Source organism: Oncorhynchus clarkii, chromosome 17, assembly GCF_045791955.1.
Source record: "Oncorhynchus clarkii lewisi isolate Uvic-CL-2024 chromosome 17, UVic_Ocla_1.0, whole genome shotgun sequence".
NCBI classification, from domain to species: Eukaryota; Metazoa; Chordata; class Actinopteri; order Salmoniformes; family Salmonidae; genus Oncorhynchus; species Oncorhynchus clarkii.
Genome location: NC_092163.1, coordinates 6,130,109 through 6,157,257, shown reverse-complemented (window position 1 = coordinate 6,157,257; position 27,149 = coordinate 6,130,109). Strand labels below are relative to the sequence as shown.

The following is a 27,149-nucleotide window of genomic DNA, read 5'->3' as shown; positions in this document are numbered from 1 at the left end:
GGTCGATCCAGCCAATGATTGTGAGGAAGCATGCAGGGAACAGGCTCCTTTCTACTACCATTCTGGGGTCTGGATACATGCCAACAAAGACCACAACTGCTTCAAACAATGAGAGTGGCTACCATTGACCACCACACTTTCTTTCATAACCAGGAAGCCCATGTTGAGCTAGCAGTGTTCCCACTATGGAAGAGGGAGCAGGATGCATTCATCCAGTCTCTCAGAAAACCATGTTGAGTCAGCAGTGTTCTCACGATGGAAGAGGGAGCAGGAAGACGTCATCCAGGGACAAGGACAAAGGTGCAGATCTGGTGTTAGTAGCTGATGACAGAAGTGACAGCCTGGACAAACAGCAAAGTTTGACGCCATCAGTGTTGTTGAGCAGAGAATCAACCAGATTGATTCACAGTCAGTGTTGTTGAGCAGAGAATCAACCAGATTGATTCACAGTCAGTGTTGTTGAGCAGAGAATCAACTAGATTGATTCACAGTCAGTGTTGTTGAGCTGAGAATCAACCAGAGAATCAACTAGATTGATTCACAGTCAGTGTTGTTGAGCAGAGAATCAACCAGATTGATTCACAGTCAGTGTTGTTGAGCAGAGAATCAACCAGATTGATTCACAGTCAGTGTTGTTGAGCAGAGAATCAACCAGAGAATCAACTAGATTGATTCACAGTCAGTGTTGTTGAGCAGAGAATCAACCAGATTGATTCACAGTCAGTGTTGTTGAGCAGAGAATCAACCAGAGAATCAACCAGAGAATCAACCAGATTGATTCACAGTCAGTGTTGTTGAGCTGAGAATCAACCAGAGAATCAACCAGATTGATTCACAGTCAGTGTTGTTGAGCAGAGAATCAACCAGAGAATCAACCAGGTTGTTGAAGTTATTCAGGTACATAATACATTTGATTTGTTTAATTCTGTTTTATTCAATTAGAATAATTTACTCTGAATGAGAACAATCACATCTGTGAGCGTTATGCATCATAACATCGATTGACTAAATGATGACGTTGACAGATTTGTAGTAAAACCAGGGTTGGAGTCAAATCCATTTCATTTCCAGTCAATTCAGAAAGTAAACCAAATTCCACATTTTCCTCATTGAAAACCATAGAAGAGAATTGGGAATTTTCAGTTTACTTCCTGAATTTACAGGAATATTCTAAAATGGATTCAATTGGGAGGTTTTCCTCATGAATCTGCACAACAACACCCTATAATGACGAAGCAAAAACAGGATTAGAAATGTATGCAAATGCATTTTAAAATTAAAACTGAAATGTCACATTTAAATAAGTATTCAGAACCTTTACTCAGTGCTTTGTTGAAGCACCTTTGGCAGTGATTGTAGCCTCAAGCTGCCTTGGGTATGACACTACAATTTTGGCACACCTGTATTTGTGGAGTTTCTCCCATTCTTCTCTGCAGATCCTCTCAAGATCTGTCAGGGTGGATGGAGAGCGTCGCTGTGCAGCTATTTTGAGGATTTCTTCAGAGTTGTTCGGTCGGGTTCAAATCCGGGCTCTGGCTGGGCCACTCAAGGACAATCAGACCTGTCCCAAAGCCACTTCTATGTTGTCTTCGCTGTGTGCTTAGGGTCGTTGTCCTGTTGGAAGGTGAACCTTTGCCCCAGTTTGAGGTCCTGAGTGCTCTTGAGCAGGTTTTCATCAATTATCTCTCTGTACTTTGCTCTGTTCATCTTTCCCTCGATCCTGACTAGTCTCCCAGTTCCTGCCGCTGAAAAACATCCCCACACCATTTTATTTATTTATTTTATTTCACCTTTATTTAACCAGGTAGGCAAGTTGAGAACAAGTTCTCATTTACAATTGCGACCTGGCCAAGATAAAGCAAAGCAGTTCGACACATACAACGACACGGAGTTACACATGGAGTAAAACAAACATACAGTCAATAATACAGTATAAACAAGTCTATATACGATGTGAGCAAATGAGGTGAGATAAGGGAGGTAAAGGCAAAAAGGCCATGGTGGCAAAGTAGATACAATATAGCAAGTAAAACACTGGAATGGTAGATTTGCAATGGGAGAATGTGCAAAGTAGAAATAAAAATAATGGTGATAACCATGATGCTGCAACCACCACGCTTCACCGTAGGGATGGTGCCAGGTTTCTTCCAGACCTGACACTTGGTATTCAGGCCAAAGAGTTTAATCTTGGTTTCATCAGATCAGAGACTCACGTCTGTAGCCATCAATTGCTTTGAAAGGCTGGTCTTGGCTCACACCCCACCATTATCCAAGAAACCCTGGACCCACTCTAATTTGCATACCGCCCCAACAGATCCACAAATGATGCAATCTCTATTGCACTCAACACTGCCCTTTCACATCTGGACAAAAGGAATACCTATGTACAGTCGTGGCCAAACTTTTTGAGATTGATACAAATATTAATGTTCACAAAGTCTGCTGCCTCCGTTTGTATGACGGCAATTTGAAGATACTCCAGAATCTTATGAAGATCACTCTGTCATGCTGATTGAGTTCAAATTTTGTATTTTGTATTTTATTTTTTACCTTTATTTAACTAGTTAAGAACAAATTCTTCCAGAATAACAGACTGGAAGCTTCAAAAGGAGGGTGGTGCTTGGAATCATTGTTCTTCCTCTGTCAACGATGGTTACCTGCAAGGAAACACGTGCCGTCATCATTGATTTGCACAAAAAGGGTTTCACAGGCCAGTAAGATTGCACCTAAATCAACCATTTATCGGATCATCAAGAACTTCAAGGAGAGCGGTTCAATTGTTGTGAAGAAGGCTTCAGGGCGCCCAAGAAAGTCCAGCAAGCGCCAGGACCGTCTCCTAAAGTTGATTCAGCTGCGGGATCGGGGCACCATCAGTACAGAGCTTGCTCAGGAATGGCAGCAGGCAGGTGTGAGGGCAGCAGGCAGGTGTGAGAGCATCTGCACGCACAGTGAGGCGAAGACTTTTGGAGGATGGCCTGTTGTCAAGAAGGGCAGCAAAGAAGCCCCTTCTCTCCAGGAAAAATATCAGGGACAGACTGATGTTTTGCAAAAGGTACAGGGATTGGACTGCTGAGGACTGGGGTAAAGTCATTTTCTCTCATGAATCCCATTTACGATTGTTTGGGGCATCCGGAAAAAAGCTTGTCTGGAGAAGACAAGGTGAGCGCTACCATCAACCCTGTGTCATGCCAACAGTAAAGCATCCTGAGACCATTCAAGTGTGGGGTTGCTTCTCAGCCAAGGGAGTGGGCTCACTCAAAAATGTTCCTCAGAACACAGCCATGAATAAAGAATGGTACCAATACATCCTCCGAGAGCAACTTCTCCCAACCATCAATCAATCATCAGTTCAATCCTCAAGAGGCGGGTGGACCAACAAAAACCCACAAATTCTGACAAACTCCAAGCATTGATTATGCAAGAATGGGCTGCCATCAGTAGCCCATTGTCTTCGCTGTGTGCTTAGGGTCGTTGTCCTGTTGGAGGTTCACCTTCATAGGCTGTCATTGTAAATAAGAATTTGTTCTGACTTACCTAGATAAAAAATGCTCAGCCCCCTCCTGTACTCCCTGTTCACTCATGACTGCATGGCCAGACACGACTCCCACACCATCATTAAGTTCGCTGATCACTGACAACAACAACAAGAAAGCCTACAGGGAGGAGGTCAGAGACCTGGTTGTGTGGTGCCAGGACATCAACAATTCCCTCAATGTGATCAAGATAAAGGAGATGATTGTGGACTACAGGAAAAGGAGGACCAAGCACGCCCCATTCTCATCGACGGAGCTGTAGTGGAGCAGGTTGAGAGTTTCAAGTTCCTTGGTGTCCGCATCAACAACAAACTATCATGGTCCAAGCACACCAAGACAGTCGTGAAGAGGGAACGACAAAACCTATTCCCCCTCAGGATACTGAAAAGATTTGTCATGGGTCCTCAGATCCTCAAAACGTTCTACAGCTGCACCATCGAGAGCATTGATGATTGCCTGGTTTGGCAACTGCTCGGCCTCTGACCGCAAGGCACTACAGAGGGCAGTGCGTACGGCCCAGTACATCACTAGGGCCAAGCTTCCTGCCACTCAGGACTTCTATACCAGGCGGTGTCAGAGGGACTGCCCGCCCCACCCCCCCACCCCTTTACGCTGCTGCTACTCTCTGTTTATTATCTATGCGTAGTCACTTTAACTCTACCTACATGTGCACATTGCCTCATTTACCTTGACTAACCGGTGCCCCAGCACATTGACTCTGTACCGGTACCCCCTGTAAATAGCCTCCACATTTCCTCGCTATTGTTATTTTACTGCTGCTCTTTAATTATTTGTTACTTTTATTTCATCATTCTTTTTAAACATAACTATTTTTTTACTTAACAAGTATTTTTCTTAACTGCATTGTTGGTGAAGGGCTTGTAGGTCAGCATTTCACTAAGGTCTACACCGGTTGTATTCGGCACGTGAATAATAATATTTAATTTGATTTTCATACTTTTCTAATAAAACACTTTTCAACCCATATGATCTATTACATAATAAAAGTCTAAAAAAACGTATACAAATATCATGTCATAGTGAATTCATGACATGTGAACGAACAAGCCTTTTCATACTTTATAATATGGCTATACAGTGGGGAGAACAAGTATTTGATAGCCTGCAAAATCGGCAGTGTTTCCTACTTACAAAGCATGTAGAGGTCTGTCATTTTTATCATAGATACACTTCAACCGTGAGAGACGGAATCTAAAACAAAAATCCAGAAAATCACATTTAATGATTTTTAAGTAATTAATTTGCATTTTATTGAGACCCAGAGTTACTTCTGCTGCAGAGGATAAGTTCATTAGAGTTACCAGCCTCAGAAATTGCTGCCCAAATAAATGCTTCACAGAGTTGAACTAACAGACACATCTCAATATCAACTGTTCAGAGGAGACTGTGTGAATCAGGCCTTCATGGTCGAATTGCTGCAAAGAAACCACTACTCAAGGACAGCAAAAAGAAGAAGAGACTTGCTTGGGCCAAGAAACACGAGCAAGCCTCCACATTGACTCTGTACTGGTTCCCCCTGTATATAGCCTTCACATTGACCCTGTACTGGTACCTCCTGTATATAACCTCCACATTGACTCTGTACTGGTACCCCCTGTATATAGCCTCCACATTGACCCTGTACTGTTATCCCCTGTATATAGCCTTCACATTGACCCTGTACTGGTACCTCCTGTATACAGCCTTCACATTGACCCTGTACTGGTACCCCCTGTATATAACCTTCACATTGACTCTGTACCGGTACCCCCTGTATATAACCTTCACATTGACCCTGTACTGGTACCCCCTGTATATAACCTTCACATTGACCCTGTACTGGTACCTCCTGTATATAGCCTCCACATTGACCCTGTACTGGTACCCCCTGTATATAGCCTCCACATTGACTCTGTACTGGTACCTCCTGTATATAGCCTTCACATTGACCCTGTACTGGTACCCCCTATATATAGCCTCCACATTGTCTCTGTACTGGTACCTCCTGTATATAGCCTTCACATTGACCCTGTCCTGGTACCTCCTATATATAGCCTTCACATTGACTCTGTACTGGTACCTCCTGTATATAGCCTTCACATTGACCCTGTACTGGTACCCCCTGTATATAGCCTTCACATTGACCCTGTACTGGTATCTCCTGTATATAGCCTCCACATTAACTCTGTACTGGTTCCTCCTGTATATAGCCTCCACATTAACTCTGTACTGGTACCTCCTGTATATAGCCTCCACATTAACTCTGTACTGGTTCCTCCTGTATATAGTCTCCACATTGACTCTGTACTGGTACCCCCTGTATATAGCCTCCACATAGACTCTGTACTGGTACCTCCTGTATATAGCCTCCACATTGACTCTTTACTGGTACCTCCTGTATATAGCCTCCACATTGACTCTGTACTGGTACCCCCTGTATATAGTCTCCACATTGACTCTGTACCGGTACCCCCTGTATATAGCCTCCACATTGACTCTGTACTGGTACCCCCTGTATATAGCCTCCACATTGACTCTGTACTGGTACCTCCTGTATATAGCCTCCACATTGACTCTGTACTGATACCCCCTGTATATAGTCTCCACATTGACTCTGTACCGGTACCCCCTGTATATAGCCTCCACATTGACTCTGTACTGGTACCTCCTGTATATAGCCTCCACATTGACTCTGTACTGGTACCTCCTGTATACAGCCTCCACATTGACTCTGTACTGGTACCCCCTGTATATAGCCTCCACATTGACTCTGTACCGGTACCTCCTGTATACAGCCTCCACATTAACTCTGTACTGGTTAAAATAATGCAAAAACAAAGTGTCGGAGAAGTAAATAAATGGCAATATGTGCCATGTAAAAAAGCTAACGTTTGAGTTCCTTGCTCAGAACATGAGAACATATGAAAGCTGGTGGTTCCTTTTAACATGAGACTTAAATATTCCCAGGTAAGAGGTTTTAGGTTGTAGTTAATATAGTATTTATAGAACTATTTATCTCTATACCATTTGTATTTCATATACCTTTGACTATTGGATGTTCTTATAGGCACTCTAGTATTTCCAGTGTAACAGTATAGCTTCCGTCCCTCTCCTCGCTCCTACCTGTTTACAGGATGATTTGTATCTTATAGAGCGTGGCTTTAAGGGAAGAGTATGGTCACATGTAGATTAAAACGATTGTGAAAAATGAACAGAGGAAATGTGTATTAACACACTACCTATTCATAGAAGTATTTATTAATCATCTACATATTCATATTAAGCTTCTACGTCAGTGTACAGGAACGTATTATTTGGAAGACGTCAGAGAAAATGTATCAGCTTATTGTTAAATAATTATGACGTTCTTTCCAATACAAAAAGTGTTGTAACTATTGTTTCCAAACTGCGTTACCCACTCCAGACAGCAGATGGCGACGAGCGTCTTTCAGGTGATGATTCTTCCGTGACGTATAATGGACTGGCCGGGACCCTTCTTCAGGAACAACAAGGCGCCAACTCTTCCAACCACGTCGGTAGCTTGCTAGCCAACATAAAAGTGAAAGATTGACGCTTTAGACCATGTTAATGTACATTATCTAATCTCAGTGTTTTAAACGAGTTTCGGTTGACGTATCAACTGGTTCAATTTGCAAACGTGTTAAAGATTGATACTGAGCCTAGCACTAGGCTAGACGCTAATGCTAGCTAGCTAGCTAACATCCCTGACCATGAGCTCACTAAAATACTCCTCCCTTGCTAATGAAGAGGGGGTCTGCTGTTTGCAGAAAGAATCATTCAGAATGAAAAAGGAGGAAGAGGAGGCTGTTATAGTGAAAGAAGAGAAAGAACCGTTTAGAGAGGAAGATGATGCTATCTCAAAGGTGAAGAAGGAAGACGTTTTGGCAGTGAAAGAGGAAGAGACAGAATATCAGATTAACACCAGTGAGTACTGTCTTTAACAGGGACACAAACTATGCCGTTGTTGAACTAATGTGTGGTTTTAAAGTGGCATTCTACTGAAGTTCTACACTTGAATATGTTGTTCAGTACTGTAGCAATTGTTAAAGGGTCAATCTGCCAGTGGTTCATATATTTTAGGGACTTTTCAATTAGATGTATTGAATTCTCCATGTGGTCTACATTAAAGTTCCCCTCATCTAATATAACAGGCTGTTAAAATTCTATATTGGTGCATATTTTCTACTTAAAATAACAAAGGGACGCAAAAGCCACCCATTTTGTGGAACGACCCTTTTACATTTGCGTCACAAACACTATTTTAGGAAATCATGATGAAAGTGGCCATTTTAGACATATGCATGCCTCTTGTAAGACTCTATGATTGCAATAGATGGTCATAAGTTTACCATCTGTTTTATGTTCTCATTCACACAGGAGAGACACATGACTATCGTGGATCCTCTGGGGAGCCTCAACAACATCCTAATGCTGACGAGGCAGAGAAGAGTCTCTCCAGATCAGAATACCAGATGGTACAGCTTGATCTGGTCTAGCATACAGCTTTCTCTTTCGGGCTCTGGGCTGGGTTTCTGTAAAGCACTTCATGACAACAGTGACATCAGCATCCATAATGATATGTGTCTGTGTCCCCTCTTTATGGTTACCAGGACAACACTAGCCCTTCCTCCCTCCCAGAGTTCCCGTGTCGTGCCTCTCCCGGTAGCACCTTACTGCTGGGTATGAAGAGGTTGTCTGTGCTGCTGGTGGACTGCAGGAAAACAATGGGGCTGAGTGGAACTGTGGGAGGAGGAGAAGAGAGGAACGAATCAGATTTGACTCAAAGTAAGTGCTGTAGTTCAGTTTGAACAAATAAATAGATCTGTCCACTGGTATCTGTTACCAGGACAACCAGCAGAGTTCTGTTAGTTGACAGGAAGCTAGACTGGTGTATATGGGTGTTATGAATATCATAACACTGAATAAGGATACTGCCAATGAAAAGAGAGAAACCAATAGACCATATAAAACCTTGATGAAAGTTAGCTTTAGAGGGAAAGTTTCAAGATGATCTGATGTAAGGTGCTTGTTTTACAAAAACTTTCCTTAAAACATTATGGATGTTACATTGCCTGTCCCAGTCAACCCCCCTATCTTTACTAGACTGTAGAACAGGCAAACTAAACTCAAGACACTGTTAATTAATTAACTAATACTGGAGGAAAGCTGTGATCAGGCTGCCTACTCAAGAGAAAGCTTCGAACTGAAACCAGTGCCTGCAACCTTGTTCAGGTTATCAATCAACCTACCAGGGTAGTGACAAACAGTACAGAAATTGAATCAACATATTTTGATCATATCTTTACTATTGCTGCAGAAATTTGTTTGAAAGCAGTATTCAAATTCATCGGATGTTGTGATCACAATATAGTAGTCATATCTAGGAAAACCAAAGTTCCAAAAGGCTGGGCCTAATGTTCTTTATAAGAGATCATACAATTGTTTGTGGTGATTCCTATGTTGTTGATGTTGTTGGGTTCTTTTTTTTCACAGTAAATAACTCACGAACACTAGAGAAGCTTTAACCAAGTTTAATTTTTCCCAAAGGTTCTGTACATCTGTAATTCAGACAACCCAACATTTGTTCCATCCAGATATACAGTGGGAGGAACAAGTATTTGAAACACTGCCGATTTTGCAGGTTTTCCGAAGTGTAAAAAATGACAGACCTCTACATGCTTTGTAAGTAGGAAAACCTGCAAAATCGGCAGTGTATCAAATACTTGTCCTCCGCACTGTGTATATCCCACTTAAGATACTCCTCCTTCTCTCCAATCCTTACATCTTATGGTTCCACAGGAAGAGAGTAAAGAGGGTAACAGGATACCAGACCTTTATCTCCCTGATGAGAATCTGTCCTGACCTCAAACTCTCCTTCATCTAATCCACAGATATTCATCTGTCTCCCCTGTTTCACACTTTGCTCTCCTCTCGTCCACCCAACACATTCCGAAGCCATCTGTCTTTCTTCAGAGAACCATTAACTTCTGACATACAGTGGGGCAAAAACGTATTTAGTCAGCCACCAATTGTGCAAGTTCTCCCACTTAAAAAGATGAGAGAGGCCTGTAATTTTCATCTTAGGTACACTTCAACTATGACAGACAAAATGAGAAAAAAATCCAGAAAATCACATTGTAGGATTTTTAATGAATTTATTTGCAAATTATGGTGGAAAATAAGTATTTGGTCACCTACAAACAAGCAAGATTTCTGGCTCTCACAGACCTGTAACTTCTTTAAGAGGCTCCTCTGTCCTCCACTCATTACCTGTATTAATGGCACCTGTTTGAACTTGTTATCAGTATAAAAGACACCTGTCCACAACCTCAAACAGTCACACTCCAAACTCCACTATGGCCAAGACCAAGAGTTGTCGAAGGACACCAGAAACAAAATTGTAGACCTGCACCAGGCTGGGAAGACTGAATCTGCAATAGGTAAGCAGCTTGGTTTGAAGAAATCAACAGTGGGAGCAATTATTAGGAAATGGAAGACATACAAGACCACTGATAATCTCCCTCGATCTGGGGCTCCACGCAAGATCTCGCCCCGTGGGGTCAAAATGATCGCAAGAACGGTGAGCAAAAATCCCAGAACCACACGGGGGGACCTAGTGAATGACCTGCAGAGAGGTGGGACCACAGTAACAAAGCCTACCATCAGTAACACACTACACCGCCAGGGACTTAAATCCTGCAGTGCCAGACGTGTCCCCCTGCTTAAGCCAGTACATGTCCAGGCCCGTCTGAAGTTTGCTAGAGAGCATTTGGATGATCCAAAAGAAGATTGGGAGAATGTCATATGGTCAGATGAAACCAAAATAGAACATTTGGTAAAAACTCAACTCGTCATGTTTGGAGGACAATGAATGCTGAGTTGCATCCAAATAATTATCCCCAGCACAAGGTGCACCTGTGTAATAATCAAGCTGTTCAATCAGCTTCTTGATATGCCACACCTGTCAGGTGGATGGATTATCTTGGCAAAGAATAAATGTTGACTAACAGTGATGCTCATGAAACATCCAACACTTTACATGTTGCGTTTATATTTTTGTTTATTGTAGTTACTATCAGTTTTAGGAACATTTACCCAAATACTTCACCTTATTTTTTACTTTACCCAAAATATGACATCAGCGATAATCAAAATGTTGAATATCTGTGAACGTCTAAATAAGAAATTGGTCCATTTAAACAGCAGGTGTCGAACCCTTTCAACAACGGGAAGATGTTACTGATGTGCTTTGTGTCTGTGACGTAAAAACAAGTTTTGGACTTCCACACAAAATTACTTCTTTAGTTATTTTATGTTTAAGGAAGTGTGTAGGTCACATTCTGTATCATACAGCTATGAAAGTTATATATTTAGAACCACCTGCTCGATTGGAATCCAGCAACGTCTGTGTCTTTAGTGTCAGAGAACTGTTTAGTTTTTTGTGTTCTGACTTGTAAAACAGAAAGAATAATAAGTAATGTAAACATATCAGTAATTACCAGGAAGCTCTACATTTGTTTTAATATCACACTAAGATTGTTAAAACTGGCCTCAGGTTATTGAGAGATCTGATTTAGGATTTACCCTCGTAGCAAGGTTGTTTTATCATGTGGTTTCATTCGGGTCTCTATGTAAAAATAACACAGTGTCTTTGGCAGGAGAAAGACCAGACTCAGAGGAACCAGTGCCAGGGACGTCCAAACCAGCAAGACGACACCAGTGCTCCCACTGTGGAAAGAGTTGTAACCGGTTATGGGACCTGAGACAACATGAGAAAATACACAGAACTTACCACTGCTCCCAGTGTGAAAAGAGTTTTAACCAGAAAGCACACCTGAAAGCTCACGAGAGAATACACACAGGGGAGAAGCTTTACCACTGCTCCCAGTGTGGACAGTGTTTTGCCCAGAAAGGAAACCTGAACCAACACAAGAGAATACACACAGGGGAGAAATCTTTCACTCCTCCCAGGGTGCAAAGCTTTTGCCCATTTAGGAAGCCTGAAAGAACACATGAGACTGCACACAGAGCGGAGAATGCTTACAAAAGCCCAGACTGTGTGAAAACAGTCACTTAAACGTCATTAGAGAATCCACACAGGAGAGAGAAATTACTTCTCTTAGCGTGTATGTTGATATTTCACATCAAATTGCCTTAAAATTAATCAGAGAACATACACAGTGCTCCCGTTGTCTTATATTGTTGACTGATAATGTGTTTACCTGTTTTTACCATATTAAATTGTTTCTTCCAATTATTGATAAACCTGTACCTGTTAAGAAACTGATTGTTAGACCTGTTAATGCTCCATGGATTGATAAGGAATTTAAAAACTGTATGGTCATTGGTAAAAAAAAAATAGAAAAGTGTCGAGGTCCTGCAAAGAGTTTTAACCAGAAAGGACACGCAAACCAATCCCTGAAAATACACACACGGGAGAAGCCTTACCACTGCTCCCAGCGTGAAAAGAGTTTTAACCAGAAAAGCTACCTGAAAAACATGAGAATATACACACAGGGGTGAAGCCTACCACTGCTTCCAGTGTTCAAAGCATTTTAACAAATTAGGAAGCCCTAAAACACACATGAGACTGCACACGGGGGAGAAGCTTTACCACTGCTCCCAGTGTGCAAAGCCTTTGCCCATTTAGGAAGCCTGAAAGAACACAGAGGAGAAGGCTTACAAAATGCTCAGACTGGTGAAACATATTACTCACCACAGTCACTTAAACGTCATGAGAGAATCCACACAGAAGAGAACAATTACTTGTATATTGATATTTCACATCTCATCATCTCATTGACTCATTGACTGATGACATTCGTCAGAGAACATACACAGTGCTCCTGTTGTCTTATATTGTTGACTGACAATGTGTTTACCTGTCCTTGTTTTAAACTGTCCTTTTTTTAAACTCTTTGTGTGTGTTTATCTGAATGTCATTGTTGACATTTGCATTGTTGGCCCACTGAGGATTTAATGACATGAAAATATTCATACTCTGTAATGGAAAATGTTAATTGTATGTGTCCACATAACTGAGTATGTGACTAACCTTGTTAAACTGTCCTATTATAATCTCCTGTTCTTGGGAGGATCATTCTGTGTTGCAAACCAGCTGCACCTGCATCCTTGTATGAATAAAGTCCCTCCCAGGAACAGGAAACTATAAAGATATGTGCTAATCACTCAATGCTTCAGGAATTCAGACTGTCTACAAATCAAATCAAATGTATTTATATAGCCCTTCGTACATCAGCTGATATCTCAAAGTGCTGTACAGAAACCCAACCTAAAACCCATAACAGCAAGCAATGCAGGTGTAGAAGCACGGTAGATGTAGGGGTACTTTGGTAGGGATGTGGTAAGTGTAGGGGTACCTTGGTAAGGATGTGGTAGATGTAGGGGTACCTTGGTAAGGATGTGGTAGGTGTAGGGGTACCTCGGTAAGGATGTGGTAGGTGTAGGGGTACCTCGGTAAGGATGTGGTAGGTGTACCTTGGTAAGGATGTGGTAGATGTAGGGGTACACTGCACTGTGTAACTCTGTTATTCTCTCTGAGCTCAGAAATAAAGAATCTTGGTTTGACTTGGACTCCAGCAGATCCTTATTTTATAATATCCACCACAACTCTCCCACAGATTGCTGTTTCATCATTGTCTTGATGAAGAGTTCCTCTTTCGACTTTCCTGTGGGCATTTACAAGCCTCCCACTGGTTGAATAAACGTTGTTACCCAAATTATGAGATTATTATTTTATTTGTCAAATGGCAACCAAGCATCGATCATCATGTCACCAGAATAAGACCCTCAAAATGTATTGGAAAGGAGCATCAAGCTCATCACATGCAGTTTCACCACCCTGTGAAGTTCATAACTTATTTAATCTGTAGCCTAATAAACTGCATGGTTTCTCAAGTCATAGTGGGAGGACCACACAACATATCATGTTGACTCCAAGTTAACTAAGAAGTGGTTGTTATCATTAAGGAGTTTCCACAGCTATTTCTCGCTTAGACATTTTTACTGACACAAATATACAAACAAATTGTCAAACGAAGTAACAAATAGTCTGTCGGCATTTATAAAAGTGTACAGGCATATCCTGTTTCCGTCAGCCCGGTCATTACTTCTAAAATGGTTGGATCAATATCCACCTTCATGATGTGGATGAAGCTTGATTTGGAATGTCTGAGTAGTTCTATATGATGTCATAATTCACCCCTCTGATAATCAAGTGATATTTGGAATGTCTGAGTAGTTCTATATGATGTCATAATACACCCCTCTGATAGTTTCCCACTCTGATGATTTATATCTGACAGAGGGGCTTTAAATGAATAGTATGGTGACATCTTAGTGTGTCTTGAAGTAAATAGGATTATTAATCATAAACTCCTATAGCAACAATACAATGCAGCTTTGACATCAAGAAGAGAATGGGCTGATGGGTGGTGGTGCTACTTTATAGGTAAGGCTGTCCAATATGAATGTTCAATACCCACAATAGGTTGGTTATGGAGGGTGATGTATCACATTCAATGTCCTGCAATAAGAGCTAAGAGACTAATATTTGTGTAAACTATACATAGTTGTGTTCTGTGGTTGTCACTGAGTTGGCTGATATCCCATTTTATCCCACAGTTAAGGCTGTACAGTGCCTATACAAAGTCTACACTTTGCTCCTTTCATATTTCTTTTGATCCTGATAAACTCCCCAGTCCCTGCCAGTGACAAGCATACCCATAACATGATGCTGCCACCACAATACTTAATGTGTGGTCTATCTCCAGGTCATCAGACTGTTAAATAGTCCCCTCTAGCCGGCCTCTGCCCAGTACCCTGCCCTGAACTTAGTCACTGTTACTAGCCGTCTACCACCCAGTACTCCACCCTGTATTCTAGTCAAGGCTCATCCTATATAACTACTACTGTACACACCTTTTATATTCATATACGGTCCATAATGTACACACCGTCATAGACATTGTAAACCAACTGTATATATTTATATTCCAGACTCTGACATTCCTCGTTCTACCATTTCTATGTTTCTAAATCCTTAAAAGAAATTGTAGGGAAAATCAGTAGGTCACACAAATGGCTATTTCTAAACAAAGATAATAGACAAGTAGAATGGGAGAGGTTTCTTAAACTATCTTTACTTACTCGGTGAAGAGACTCCAGGGACGGTGATGAAGGCTGTAGGAATGAAGATCAGACAGTGAAGAGACTCCAGGGACGGAGATGAAGGCTGTAGGAATGAAGATCAGACAGTGAAGAGACTCCAGGGACGGTGATGAAGGCTGTAGGAATGAAGATCAGACAGTAAAGAGACTCCAGGGACGGAGATGAAGGCTGTAGGAATGAAGATCAGACAGTGAAGAGACTCCAGGGACGGAGATGAAGGCTGTAGAAATGAAGATCAGACAGTGAAGAGACTCCAGGGACGGTGATGAAGACTGTAGGAATGAAGATCAGACAGCAATTCTGGTCCTGTGGGTGAGTGGTCGATGCACCCAATGATTGTGAGGAAGCAATGTGGGGAACAGGCTCCTTTCTACTACCATTCTGGGATCTGGATGCATGCCAACAAAGACTACAACTGCTTCAAACAATGGGAGTGGCTACCATTGACCATCACACTTTCTTTCATAACCAGGAAGCCCATGTTGAGTCAGCAGTGTTCCCACCATGGAAGAGGGAGCAGGATGCCTTCATCCAGTCTCTCAGAAAACCATGTTGAGCCATCAGTGTTCTCACTATGGAAGAGGGAGCAGGAAGCCGTCATCCAGGGACAAGGACAAAGGTGCAGCAATGGTGTTAGTAGCTGATGACAGAAGTGACAGCCTGGACACACAGCAAAGTTTGACGCGATCAGTGTTGTTGAGCAGAGAATCAACCAGATTGATTCACAGTCAGTGTTGTTGAGCAGAGAATCAACCAGATTGATTCACAGTCAGTGTTGTTGAGCAGAGAATCAACCAGAGAATCAACCAGATTGATTCACAGTCAGTGTTGTTGAGCAGAGAATCAACCAGATTGATTCACAGTCAGTGTTGTTGAGCAGAGAATCAACCAGAGAATCAACCAGATTGATTCACAGTCAGTGTTGTTGAGCAAAGAATCAACCAGAGAATCAACCAGATTGATTCACAGTCAGTGTTGTTGAGCAGAGAATCAACCAGAGAATCAACCAGGTTGTTGAAGTTATTCAGGTACATAATACATTTGATTTGTTTAATTCTGTTTTATTCAATTAGAATAATTTACTCTGAATGAGAACAGGCACATCTGTGAGCGTTATGCATTATAACATCGATTGACTAAATGATGACGTTGACAGATTTGTAGTAAAACCAGGGTTGGAGTCAAATCCATTTAAATTCCAGTCAATTCAGAAAGTAAACCAAATTCCACATTTTCCTCATTGAAAACCATAGAAGAGAATTGGAATTTTCAGTTTACTTCCTGAATTTACTGGAATATTCTAAAATTGATTAAATTGGTAGGTTTTCCTCATGAATCTGCACAACAACACCCTATAATGACGAAGCAAAAACAGGATTTTAGAAATGTTTGCAAATGCATTTAAACATTAAAACGGAAATATCACATTTAAATAAGTATTCAGAACCTTAACTCAGTGCTTTGTTGAAGCACTTTTGGCAGTGATTATAGCCTCAAGCCGCCTTGGGTATAACACTACAATCTTGGCACCCCTGTATTTGTGGAGTTTTTCCCATTCTTCTCTGCAGATCCTCTCAAGATCTGTCAGGTTGGATGGAGAGCGTCACTGCGCAGCTATTTTCAGGATTTCTTCAGAGTTGTTCGATTGGGTTCAAATCCGGGCTCTGGCTGGGCCACTCAAGGACATTCAGAGACTTGTCCCAAAGCCACTTCTATGTTGTCTTCGCTGTGTGCTTAGGGTCGTTGTCCTGTTGGAAGGTGAACCTTTGCCCCAGTTTGAGATCCTGAGTGCTCTTGAGCAGGTTTTCATCAATTATCTCTCTGTACTTTGCTCTGTTCATCTTTCCCTCAATCCTGACTAGTCTCCCAGTCCCTGCCGCTGAAAAACATCCCCACACCATGATGCTGCCACCACCACTCTTCACCGTAGGGATGGTGCCATGTTTCCTCCAGACCTGACGCTTGGCATTCAGGCCAAAGAGTTTAATCTTGGTTTCATCAGATCAGAGACTCACGTCTGTAGCCATCAATTGCTTTGAAAGGCTGGTCTTGGCTCACACCCCACCATTATCCAAGAAACCCTGGACCCACTCTAATTTGCATACCGCCCCAACAGATCCACAAATGATGCAATCTCTATTGCACTCAACACTGCCCTTTCACATCTGGACAAAAGGAATACCTATGTACAGTCGTGGCCAAAATTTTTGAGATTGATACAAATATTAATGTTCACAAAGTCTGCTGCCTCCGTTTGTATGGGTCGTTGTCCTGTTGGAGGATCACCTTCATAGGCTGTCATTGTAAAGAAGAATTTGTTCTGACTTACCTAGATAAAAAATGCTCAGCCCCCTCCTGTACTCCTTGTTCACTCATGACTGCATGGCCAGACACGACTCCCACACCATCATTAAGTTCGCTGATCACTGACAACAACAACAAGAAAGCCTACAGGGAGGAGGTCAGAGACCTGGTTGTGTGGTGCCAGGACATCAACCATTCCCTCAATGTGATCAAGATAAAGGAGATGATTGTGGACTACAGGAAAAGGAGGACCAAGCACGCCCCATTCTCATCGACGGAGCTGTAGTGGAGCAGGTTGAGAGTTTCAAGTTCCTTGGTGTCCGCATCAACAACAAACTATCATGGTCCAAGCACACCAAGACAGTCGTGAAGAGGGAACGACAAAACCTATTCCCCCTCAGGATACTGAAAAGATTTGTCATGGGTCCTCAGATCCTCAAAACGTTCTACAGCTGCACCATCGAGAGCATTGATGATTGCCTGGTTTGGCAACTGCTCGGCCTCTGACCGCAAGGCACTACAGAGGGCAGTGCGTACGGCCCAGTACATCACTAGGGCCAAGCTTCCTGCCACTCAGGACTTCTATACCAGGCGGTGTCAGAGGGACTGCCCGCCCCACCCCCCCACCCCTTTACGCTGCTGCTACTCTCTGTTTATTATCTATGCGTAGTCACTTTAACTCTACCTACATGTGCACATTGCCTCATTTACCTTGACTAACCGGTGCCCCGGCACATTGACTCTGTACCGGTACCTCCTATATATAGCCTCCACATTGACTCTGTACTGGTACCCCCTGTAAATAGCCTCCACATTTCCTCGCTATTGTTATTTTACTGCTGCTCTTTAATTATTTGTTACTTTTATTTCATCATTCTTTTTAAACATAACAATTTTTTTACTTAACAAGTATTTTTCTTAACTGCATTGTTGGTTAAGGGCTTGTAGGTCAGCATTTCACTAAGGTCTACACCGGTTGTATTCGGCACGTGAATAATAATATTTAATTTGATTTTCATACTTTTCTAATAAAACACTTTTCAACCCATATGATCTATTACATAATAAAAGTTAAAAAAAAACGTATACAAATATCATGTCATAGTGAATTCATGACATGTGAACGAACAAGCCTTTTCATACTTTATAATATATATACAGTGGGGAGAACAAGTATTTGATACACTGCCGATTTTGCAGGTTTTCCTACTTACAAAGCATGTAGAGGTCTGTAATTTTTTATCATAGATACACTTCAACCGTGAGAGACGGAATCTAAAACAAAAATCCAGAAAATCACATTTAATAATTTTTAAGTAATTAATTTGCATTTTATTGAGACCCAGAGTTACTTCTGCTGCAGAGGATAAGTTCATTAGAGTTACCAGCCTCAGAAATTGCTGCCCAAATAAATGCTTCACAGAGTTGAACTAACAGACACATCTCAATATCAACTGTTCAGAGGAGACTGTGTGAATCAGGCCTTCATGGTCGAATTGCTGCAAAGAAACCACTACTCAAGGACACCAAAAAGAAGAAGAGACTTGCTTGGGCCAAGAAACACGAGCAAACCTTCACATTGACTCTGTACTGGTACCCCTGTATATAGCCTTCACATTGACCCTGTACTGGTACCTCCTGTATATAGCCTTCACATTGACCCTGTACTGGTACCTCCTATATATAGCCTCCACATTGACTCTACTGGTATCTCCTGTACATAGCCTCCACATTGACTCTGTACTGGTATGTCCTGTATATAGCCTCCACATTGGCTCTGTACTGGTACCTCCTGTATATAGCCTCCTCATTGACTCTGTACCGGTACCCCCTGTATATAGCCTCCACATTGACTCTGTACTGGTACCTCCGGTATACAGCCTCCACATTGACTCTGTACCGGTACCCCCTGTATATAGCCTCCTCATTGACTCTGTACTGGTACCCCCTGTAAATAGCCTCCACATTAACTCTGTACTGGTACCCCCTGTATATAGCCTCCACATTAACTCTGTACCGGTACCCCCTGTATATAGCCTCCACATTGACTCTGTACTGGTACCCCCTGTATATAGCCTTCACATTGACTCTGTACTGGTACCCCCTGTATACAGCCTCCACATTGACCCTGTACTGGTACCTCCTATATATAGCCTCCACATTGACTCTACTGGTATCTCCTGTACATAGCCTCCACATTGACTCTGTACTGGTATGTCCTGTATATAGCCTCCACATTGGCTCTGTACTGGTACCCCTGTATATAGCCTCCTCATTGACTCTGTACCGGTACCCCCTGTATATAGCCTCCACATTGACTCTGTACTGGTACCTCCGGTATACAGCCTCCACATTGACTCTGTACCGGTACCCCCTGTATATAGCCTCCTCATTGACTCTGTACTGGTACCCCCTGTAAATAGCCTCCACATTAACTCTGTACTGGTACCCCCTGTATATAGCCTCCACATTAACTCTGTACCGGTACCCCCTGTATATAGCCTCCACATTGACTCTGTACTGGTACCCCCTGTATATAGCCTTCACATTGACTCTGTACTGGTACCCCCTGCATACAGCCTCCACATTCACTCTGTACTGGTACCCCCTGTATACAGCCTCCACATTGACTCTGTACTGGTAACCCTGTATATAGCCTCCACATTGACTCTGTAAACACGGTATATTTTTTTATTGTGTAACTTATTTTCTTACCTCTTATTTTTCTTAACTACATTGTTGGTTAAGGGCTTGTCAGTAAGAATTTCATGGTAATGTCTACTACACCTGTTGTAGCTTTGTATTGTAGCTTTAAGGGAATAGTATGGTCACATCTAGAGAAAAAATTAACAGAGTAAATGTGTATTAACACACTACCTATTCATAGAAGTATTTATTCATCATCTACATATTCATATTAAGCTTCTACGTCTGTGTACAGGAAAGTAGTAGTTGTATGACGAAAGAGAAAATGCATCAGCTTATTGTTAAATAATTATGACGTTCTTTCCAATACAAAAAGTGTAGTACCTATTGTTTCCAAACTGCGTTACCCACTCCAGTCAGCAGATGGCGACGAGCGTCTTTCAGGTGATGCTTCTTTCGTGACGTATAATGGACTGGACGGGACGCTTCTTCAGGAACAACAAGGCGCCAACTCTTTCAACCACGTCGGTAGCTTGCTAGCCAACATAAAACTGAAAGATTGAAGTTTTAGGCCATGTTAATGTGCATTAGCTAATCGCAGTGTTTAAAACACATTTCAGTTGACGTTAACTTGAACCTAATGTGTTTGTTCAATTTGCAAATTTGTTAAAGATTGATACTGAGCATAGCACTAGGCTATTCGCTAATGCTAACTAGCTAGCTAACATCCCTGACCATGAGCTCATTAAACTACTCATCCCCTGCTGAAGAAGAGGATGTCTGCTGTCCGGAGAAAGAAGCTCTGGCGCTGAACATTGTCGTGAAAGACGAAGAGGAGGATATTACAGTGAAAGGAGAGAAAGATGCTCTGCCGCTGAACATTGTCGTGAAAGACGAAGAGGAGGCTGTTATAGGGAAAGAAGAGAAAGCATCCTCTTCCTCTCTAAAAGGTTCTATCTCAGTAAAGGTGAAGGAGGAAGACGTTTTGGGAGTGAGGAGGAGACAGAATATCTCATTAACACCAGTGAGTATTGTCTTAAAAACAGGGGCACAAACTATGCAGTTGTTGAACTAATGTGTGGTTTTAAGGGGCATTCTACTTAAGTTCTTCACTTCAATGTGATGTTCAGTACTATATAAATTGTTAAAGGGTCAATCTGCCATTGCTACATATATTTTTGGGACTTTTAAATGAGATTTAATTATATATAACAGGCTTTTAAAATGTAATAATGGAGCATAATTTATACTTAAAATATCAAAGGGACACAAAAGGCACCCAATTAATTTAGAGATATTAATGCCTCTGATAAGACCCTATGACTGTAATAGACAGTAATAATTGATGATGGTAATAAGTTCACCATCTGTTTGATGTTCTCGTTCAAACAGGAGAGAGATATGACTATCGTGGATCCTCTGGGGAGCCTCAACAACATCCTGATGCTGACGAGACAGAGAAGAGTCTCTCCAGATCAGAACACCAGATGGTACAGCTTGGTCTGGTCTAGCATACAGCTTGCTCTATCTGGGTCTGGGTTTCTGTAAGGCACTTTATGACAACAGTGACATCAGCATCCATAATGATATGTGTCTGTGTCCCCTCTTTATGGTTACCAGGACAATGCTAGCCCCTCCTCCCTCCCGGAGTCACCGTTTCGTACCTCTCCTGGTAGCACCTTACTACTGGGTATGAAGAGGTTGTCTGTGCTGCTGGTGGACTGCAGGAAAACAACGGGGCTGAGTGGAACTGTGAGAGGAGGAGAAGAGAAGAAAGCATCAGATTTGACACATCAAAGTAAGTGCTGTAGTTTAGTTTGAACAAATAAAATAGATCTGCCCACCGGTATCTGTTACCAGGACAACCAGCAGAGTTGTGTTAGTTGACAGGAAGATAGACTGGTGTATATGGATGTTATGAAGGAGTTCCCACATGCTGGGCACGTGTTGGCTACTTTTCCGTCACTCTGCGGTCCAACTCATCCCAAACCATCTCAATTTGAGTTGAGGTCGGGTGATTGTGAAGGCCAGGTCATCTGATGCAGCACTCCATCACTCTCCTTCTTGGTCAAATAGCACTTACACAGCCTGGTTGTGGTTGGGTCATTGTCCTGTTGAAAAACAAATGATAGTCCCACTAAACACAAACCAGATGGGATGGTGTATCGCTGCAGAATGCTGTGATAGCGATGCTGGTTAAGTGGAGGTTATATACAGGATGTACCAGTCCAAACTTTTGACTGGTTCTCTATACACAGTGGGGAGAACAAGTATTTGATACACTGCCGATTTTGCAGGTTTTCCTACTTACAAAGCATTTAGAGGTCTGTAATTTTTATCATAGGTACACTTCAACTGTGAGAGACGGAATCTAAAACAAAAATCCAGAAAATTCCATTGTATGATTTTTAAGTAATTAATTTGCATTTTATTGCATGACATAAGTATTTGATACATCAGAAAAGCAGAATTTAATATTTGGTACAGAAACCTTTGTTTGCAATTACAGAGATCATATGTTTCCTGTAGTTCTTGACCAGGTTTGCACACACTGCAGCAGGGATTTTGGCCCACTCCTCCATACAGACCTTCTCCAGATCCTTCAGGTTTCGGGGCTGTCGCTGGGCAATACGGACTTTCAGCTCGCTCCAACGATTTTCTATTGGGTTCAGGTCTGGAGACTGGCTAGGCCACTCCAGGACCTTGAGTTGCTTCTTACGGAGCCACTCCTTAGTTGCCCTGGCTGTGTGTTTTGGGTCGTTGTCATGCTGGAAGACCCAGCCACGACCCATCTTCAATACTCTTACTGAGGGAAGGAGGTTGTTGGCCAAGATCTCGCGATACATGGCCCCATCCATCCTCCCCTCAATACAGTGCAGTCGTCCTGTCCCCTTTGCAGAAAAGCATCCCCAAAGAATGATGTTTCCACCTCCATGCTTGACGGTTGGGATGGTGTTCTTGGGGTTGTACTCATCCTTCTTCTTCCTCCAAACACGGCGAGTGGAGTTTAGACCAAAAAGCTCTATTTTTGTCTCATCATACCACATGACCTTCTCCCATTCCTCCTCTGGATCATCCAGATGGTCATTGGCAAACTTCAGACGGGCCTGGACATGCGCTGGCTTGAGCAGGGGGACCTTGCGTGCGCTGCAGGATTTTAATCCATGACGGCATAGTGTGTTACTAATGGTTTTCTTTGAGACTGTGGTCCCAGCTCTCTTCAGGTCATTGACCAGGTCCTGCCGTGTATTTCTGGGATGATCCCTCACCTTCCTCATGATCATTGATGCCCCACAAGGTGAGATCTTTCATGGAGCCCCAGACCGAGGGTGATTGACCGTCATCTTGAACTTCTTCCATTTTTTAACAATTGCACCAACAGTTGTTGCCTTCTCACCAAGCTGCTTGCCTATTGTCCTGTAGCCCATCCCAGCCTTGTGCAGGTCTACAATTTTATCCCTGATGTCCTTACACCCTCTCTGGTCTTGGCCATTGTGGAGAGGTTGGAGTCTGTTTGATTGACTGTGTGGACAGGTGTCTTTTCTACAGGTAACGAGTTCAAACAGGTGCAGTTAATACAGGTAATGAGTGGAGAACAGGAGGGATTCTTAAAGAAAAACGTGAGAGCCGGAATTGTTACTGGTTGGTAGGTGATCAAATACTTATGTCCTGCAATAAAATGCAAATTAATTATTATTAATTATTTAAAAATGTGATTTTCTGGATTTTTGTTTTAGATTCCGTCTCTCACAGTTGAAGTGTACCTATGATAAAAATTACAGACCTCTACGTGCTTTGTAAGTAGGAAAACCTGCAAAATCGGCAGTGTATCAAATACTTGTTCTCCCCACTGTATGTATATACTGAACAGATATGAAAACAACAATTTCAATGATTTACAGTTCAAATTAGGAAAGTAGTCAATGTAAATACATTTATTAGGCCCTAATCTATGGACTTCACATGACTGGGCAGCCATTGGTGGGTCTGTTGGGGCGTAAGCCCACCCACTTGGGAGCCAGGCCCATCGAATCAGAATTAGTTTTCCCCACAAAAGGGCTTTGTTAAATAGTCCTCAAGGATAAATACTCCTCAGTTTCATCAGATGTCCGGGTGGCTGATCTCAGACGATGTGGAGGTCCTTGATCTGCGGTTGTGAGGCCTGTTGGACGGACTTCCAAATTCTCTAAAAAAGACATTGGAGGCGGCTGATGGTAGAGAATGCAACATTAAATTCTCTGGTAGCAGCTCCAGTGGATATTCCTGCAGTCCCCAATCCATTTGCACACTTCCTCAAAACTTGAGACATCTGTGGCATTGTGTTGTGTGACAACTGTATATTTTAGAGTGGCTTTTTATTGTGCCCAGCACCAGGTACACCTATGTAATGCTGTTTAATCAGCTTTTTGATATGCTACACCTGTCACGTGGATGGATTATCTTTGCAAAGCAATGTAAACAAATTTACACAAAATTGGAGAGTGGAGGTTTCATTCTAGTCTCTTTTTATATAAACACTGTCTTTGGCAGGAGGAAAACCAAACTTGGAGGAACCAAAGACCTCCACAACATCAAAACGACACCTCTGCTCCCAGATCAAGTTAGGAAGCCTGAAAAGACCTGAGAGGACACACACGGGAGAGAAGCCATACCATTGCGGCCAGTGTGGAAAGAGTTTTAGCCTGTTAGGAAGCCTGAAAGCTCATGAGCGAATACACTCAGGAGAGAAGCCATACCATTGCGGCCAGTGTGGAATTAGTTTTAGCCAGTTAGGAAACATGAAAAGACATGGGAGGATACACACAGGGGAGAAGCCATACCACTGCTCCCATTGCGGAAAGAGTTTTAACCATTTACTTAACATGAAAAGACATGAGAGGATACACACAGGAGTGAAGCCTCACCATTGCTCACAGTGTGGAAAGAGTTTTATGCAGTTAGGTATCCTCAAAGATCATTTGCGAATACACACAGGGGAGAAGCCTTACTACTGCTCCCATTGTGGAAAGAGTTTTAACCATTTAGTTAACATGAAAAGACATGAGAGGATTCACACAGGAGTGAAGCCTCACCATTGCTCCCAGTGTGGAAAGAGTTTTATGCAGTTAGGTATCCTCAAAGATCATTTGCGAATACACACAGGGGAGAAGCCTTTCCTTTGCGCCCAGTGTGGAAAGAGTTTTAGCCAGTCAGGAAACCTGAAAGTGCATGAGCGAATTCACACAGGGAAGAAATCTTACCACTGATCCCAGCGTGCAATGCGTTTTTACCCAATTAGGACACCTGAAAGAAGACATGAGACCGCACACGGGGGAGAAGCTTTACAAATGTTCAGACTGGGGGGAAGGCATTTTACTCATCAGAATCCACACAGGAGAGAATGTTTACTTGTTTATATATAAATATTTCTGGATTTTTTTTCCTCATTTTGTCTGTCATAGTTGTAGTGTACCTATGATGAAAATTACAGGCCTCTCTCATCTTTTTAAGTGGGAGAACTTGCACAATTGGTGGCTGACTAAATACTTTTTTGCCCCACTAAGTGTATGTAAACTTCCAACTTCAAATGTATATTATTTGAAATGCAAATCCTTTGCACACGAATGCTCACTCATTCAGGAATAATTGCAGTCAATATATATTTACGCCGTTGTGATCTGTTGGAATCCAGTCCATCTGCTGGAGAGTTCATCTGAGTCTCTCTCCTTCTGTTTCCCTGAAGTTCAAAGTCTTTCTTGGTTAGAATGGATACCTCAGATTACCATTCAGAAATGTTCTCATAGAACAGATGTTTCGGCGGTTGTCGTCATTCGCATCCCAGGTTTACATCATTTCTAACTGCCCCCACAGACCTACCAATGCTCTTACTCTGTTGGGATTGATAGTCTCAGAGTTGAACCATTTCCAGCCGTGTAGCCAATGCTCCATGTGGGATGGTTTTCTAGTCTTGGTACTCAAATGTGCCACCTCAGCTTACACCGAGGTATGCTCATGCTGTGATTGGTTTGCTCAGTCTGAAGAGGATTTTTTTTTAGGAGGGGCTTTTATTCGTAACAATAGGATAGGCGGTTCCATGACACCAGATCATGTCTGTGCCCTCGGGGACGGACCAATGACTTAGTTAAACCAATAGGATAGGCAGTTCCATGACGCCAGATCATGTCTGTGCCCTCGGGGACGGACCAATGACTTAGTTAAACTTTTAAAGGAATACAATTCTCTCACATTAAAGGTTTAACATCACATTTCATATATAGTTGCATCTTTACTCATTCATTTCATACAATAATTAGATGCAAACCCCATAATTGAGAAATGTACACATTCAGAGACATAGTTATGTGTGTTTCCTGTCCTCTCTGAGGTCACCAAATGAAACACACTCAACATAACTGTCCCTTAAGTGTCCACAGACCCTTCCCACACTAGATAGATCAGATTCCATGTGTTTAAATGGTCTTTTTTTAAACTCTTTGTGTGTGTTTATCTGGGTGTGTCATTCCTCCAGCACTACAGATAATCAAGCGATATTTGGATGTGATGCATTTGTTCCATTGTTGACGTTTGCATTGTTGGCCCACTGATGATTTAATGAAATGAAAATGTTCAGACTCTGTAATGGAAAATGTTAATTGTTTGTGTGTCCACATAACTGAGTATGTGACTAACCTTGTGAAACTGTCCTATTATAATCTCCTGTTCTTGGGAGTATCATCCTGTGTTGCAAACCAGCTGCACCTGCATCCTTGTATGAATAAAGTCCCTCCCAGGAACAGGAAACTATAAAGATGAAACACATAAATCACCCATGTCACACCCTGGCCTAACCAAAATAATAAAGAAAACAAAGATAACTAAGGACAGGGCGTGACAGTACCCCCCCCCCCCCCCCCAAAGGTGCGGACTCCCGGCTGCACACCTAAACCCATAGGAGAGGGTCTGGGTGGGCGTCTGTCCACTGTGGCGGGACGTGGACGCCACTCTACCATAGTCTTAGTCCGCTTTCCTAGCGTCATTTGAGTGGCGACCCTCGCCGCCGACCTTGGCCTAGCAACCCTAACAAAGGGCCCACCTGGACTGAGGGGTGCCTCATTACTGAGGAAGCTCAGGACCGAGGGGTAGCTCAGGCCTGAGCTACCCCTCGGTACTGAGCTACTTTTTAAAACTTTTTATTTAGGGAATATTTTCTTAACCCTTATTTTTCTTATCTACGTTGTTGGTTAAGGGCTTGTCAGTAAGCATTTCACGTTACGATCTACACCTGTTGTATTCAGCGCATGTGACAAATAATATTTGATTGTAACTAAATATGAAGTATGTCAGTTTCAATGTTACGGTCTTTGATACAATTATATTTTTGAAACTCAGGCTGTGTGTGTTTATCTGCGTCATTCCTTGATCATTCCTTGTGGTCCTGTAGCTCAGTTGGTGGAGTATAGTGCTTGTTAAACCAGG

The 27,149-nt window shown here is 42.3% G+C and overlaps 2 protein-coding genes across 2 annotated transcripts in view; both read left to right on the top strand.

The window, feature by feature from the left end:
* LOC139370046 (zinc finger protein 850-like) overlaps positions 1-27,149 on the top strand; it is a 125,531-nt gene that overhangs the window by 88,560 nt on the left and 9,822 nt on the right. The window lies entirely within an intron of this gene.
* Positions 7,265-25,433, top strand: LOC139370110 (zinc finger protein interacting with ribonucleoprotein K-like). Its single transcript, XM_071109429.1, has 6 exons — positions 7,265-7,478; positions 7,932-8,029; positions 8,165-8,339; positions 21,087-21,184; positions 21,315-21,492; positions 24,225-25,433. The coding sequence occupies exons 1-6, from the start codon at positions 7,265-7,267 to the stop codon at positions 24,938-24,940; spliced, it is 1,479 nt and encodes a 492-aa protein (XP_070965530.1). The 3' UTR covers positions 24,941-25,433.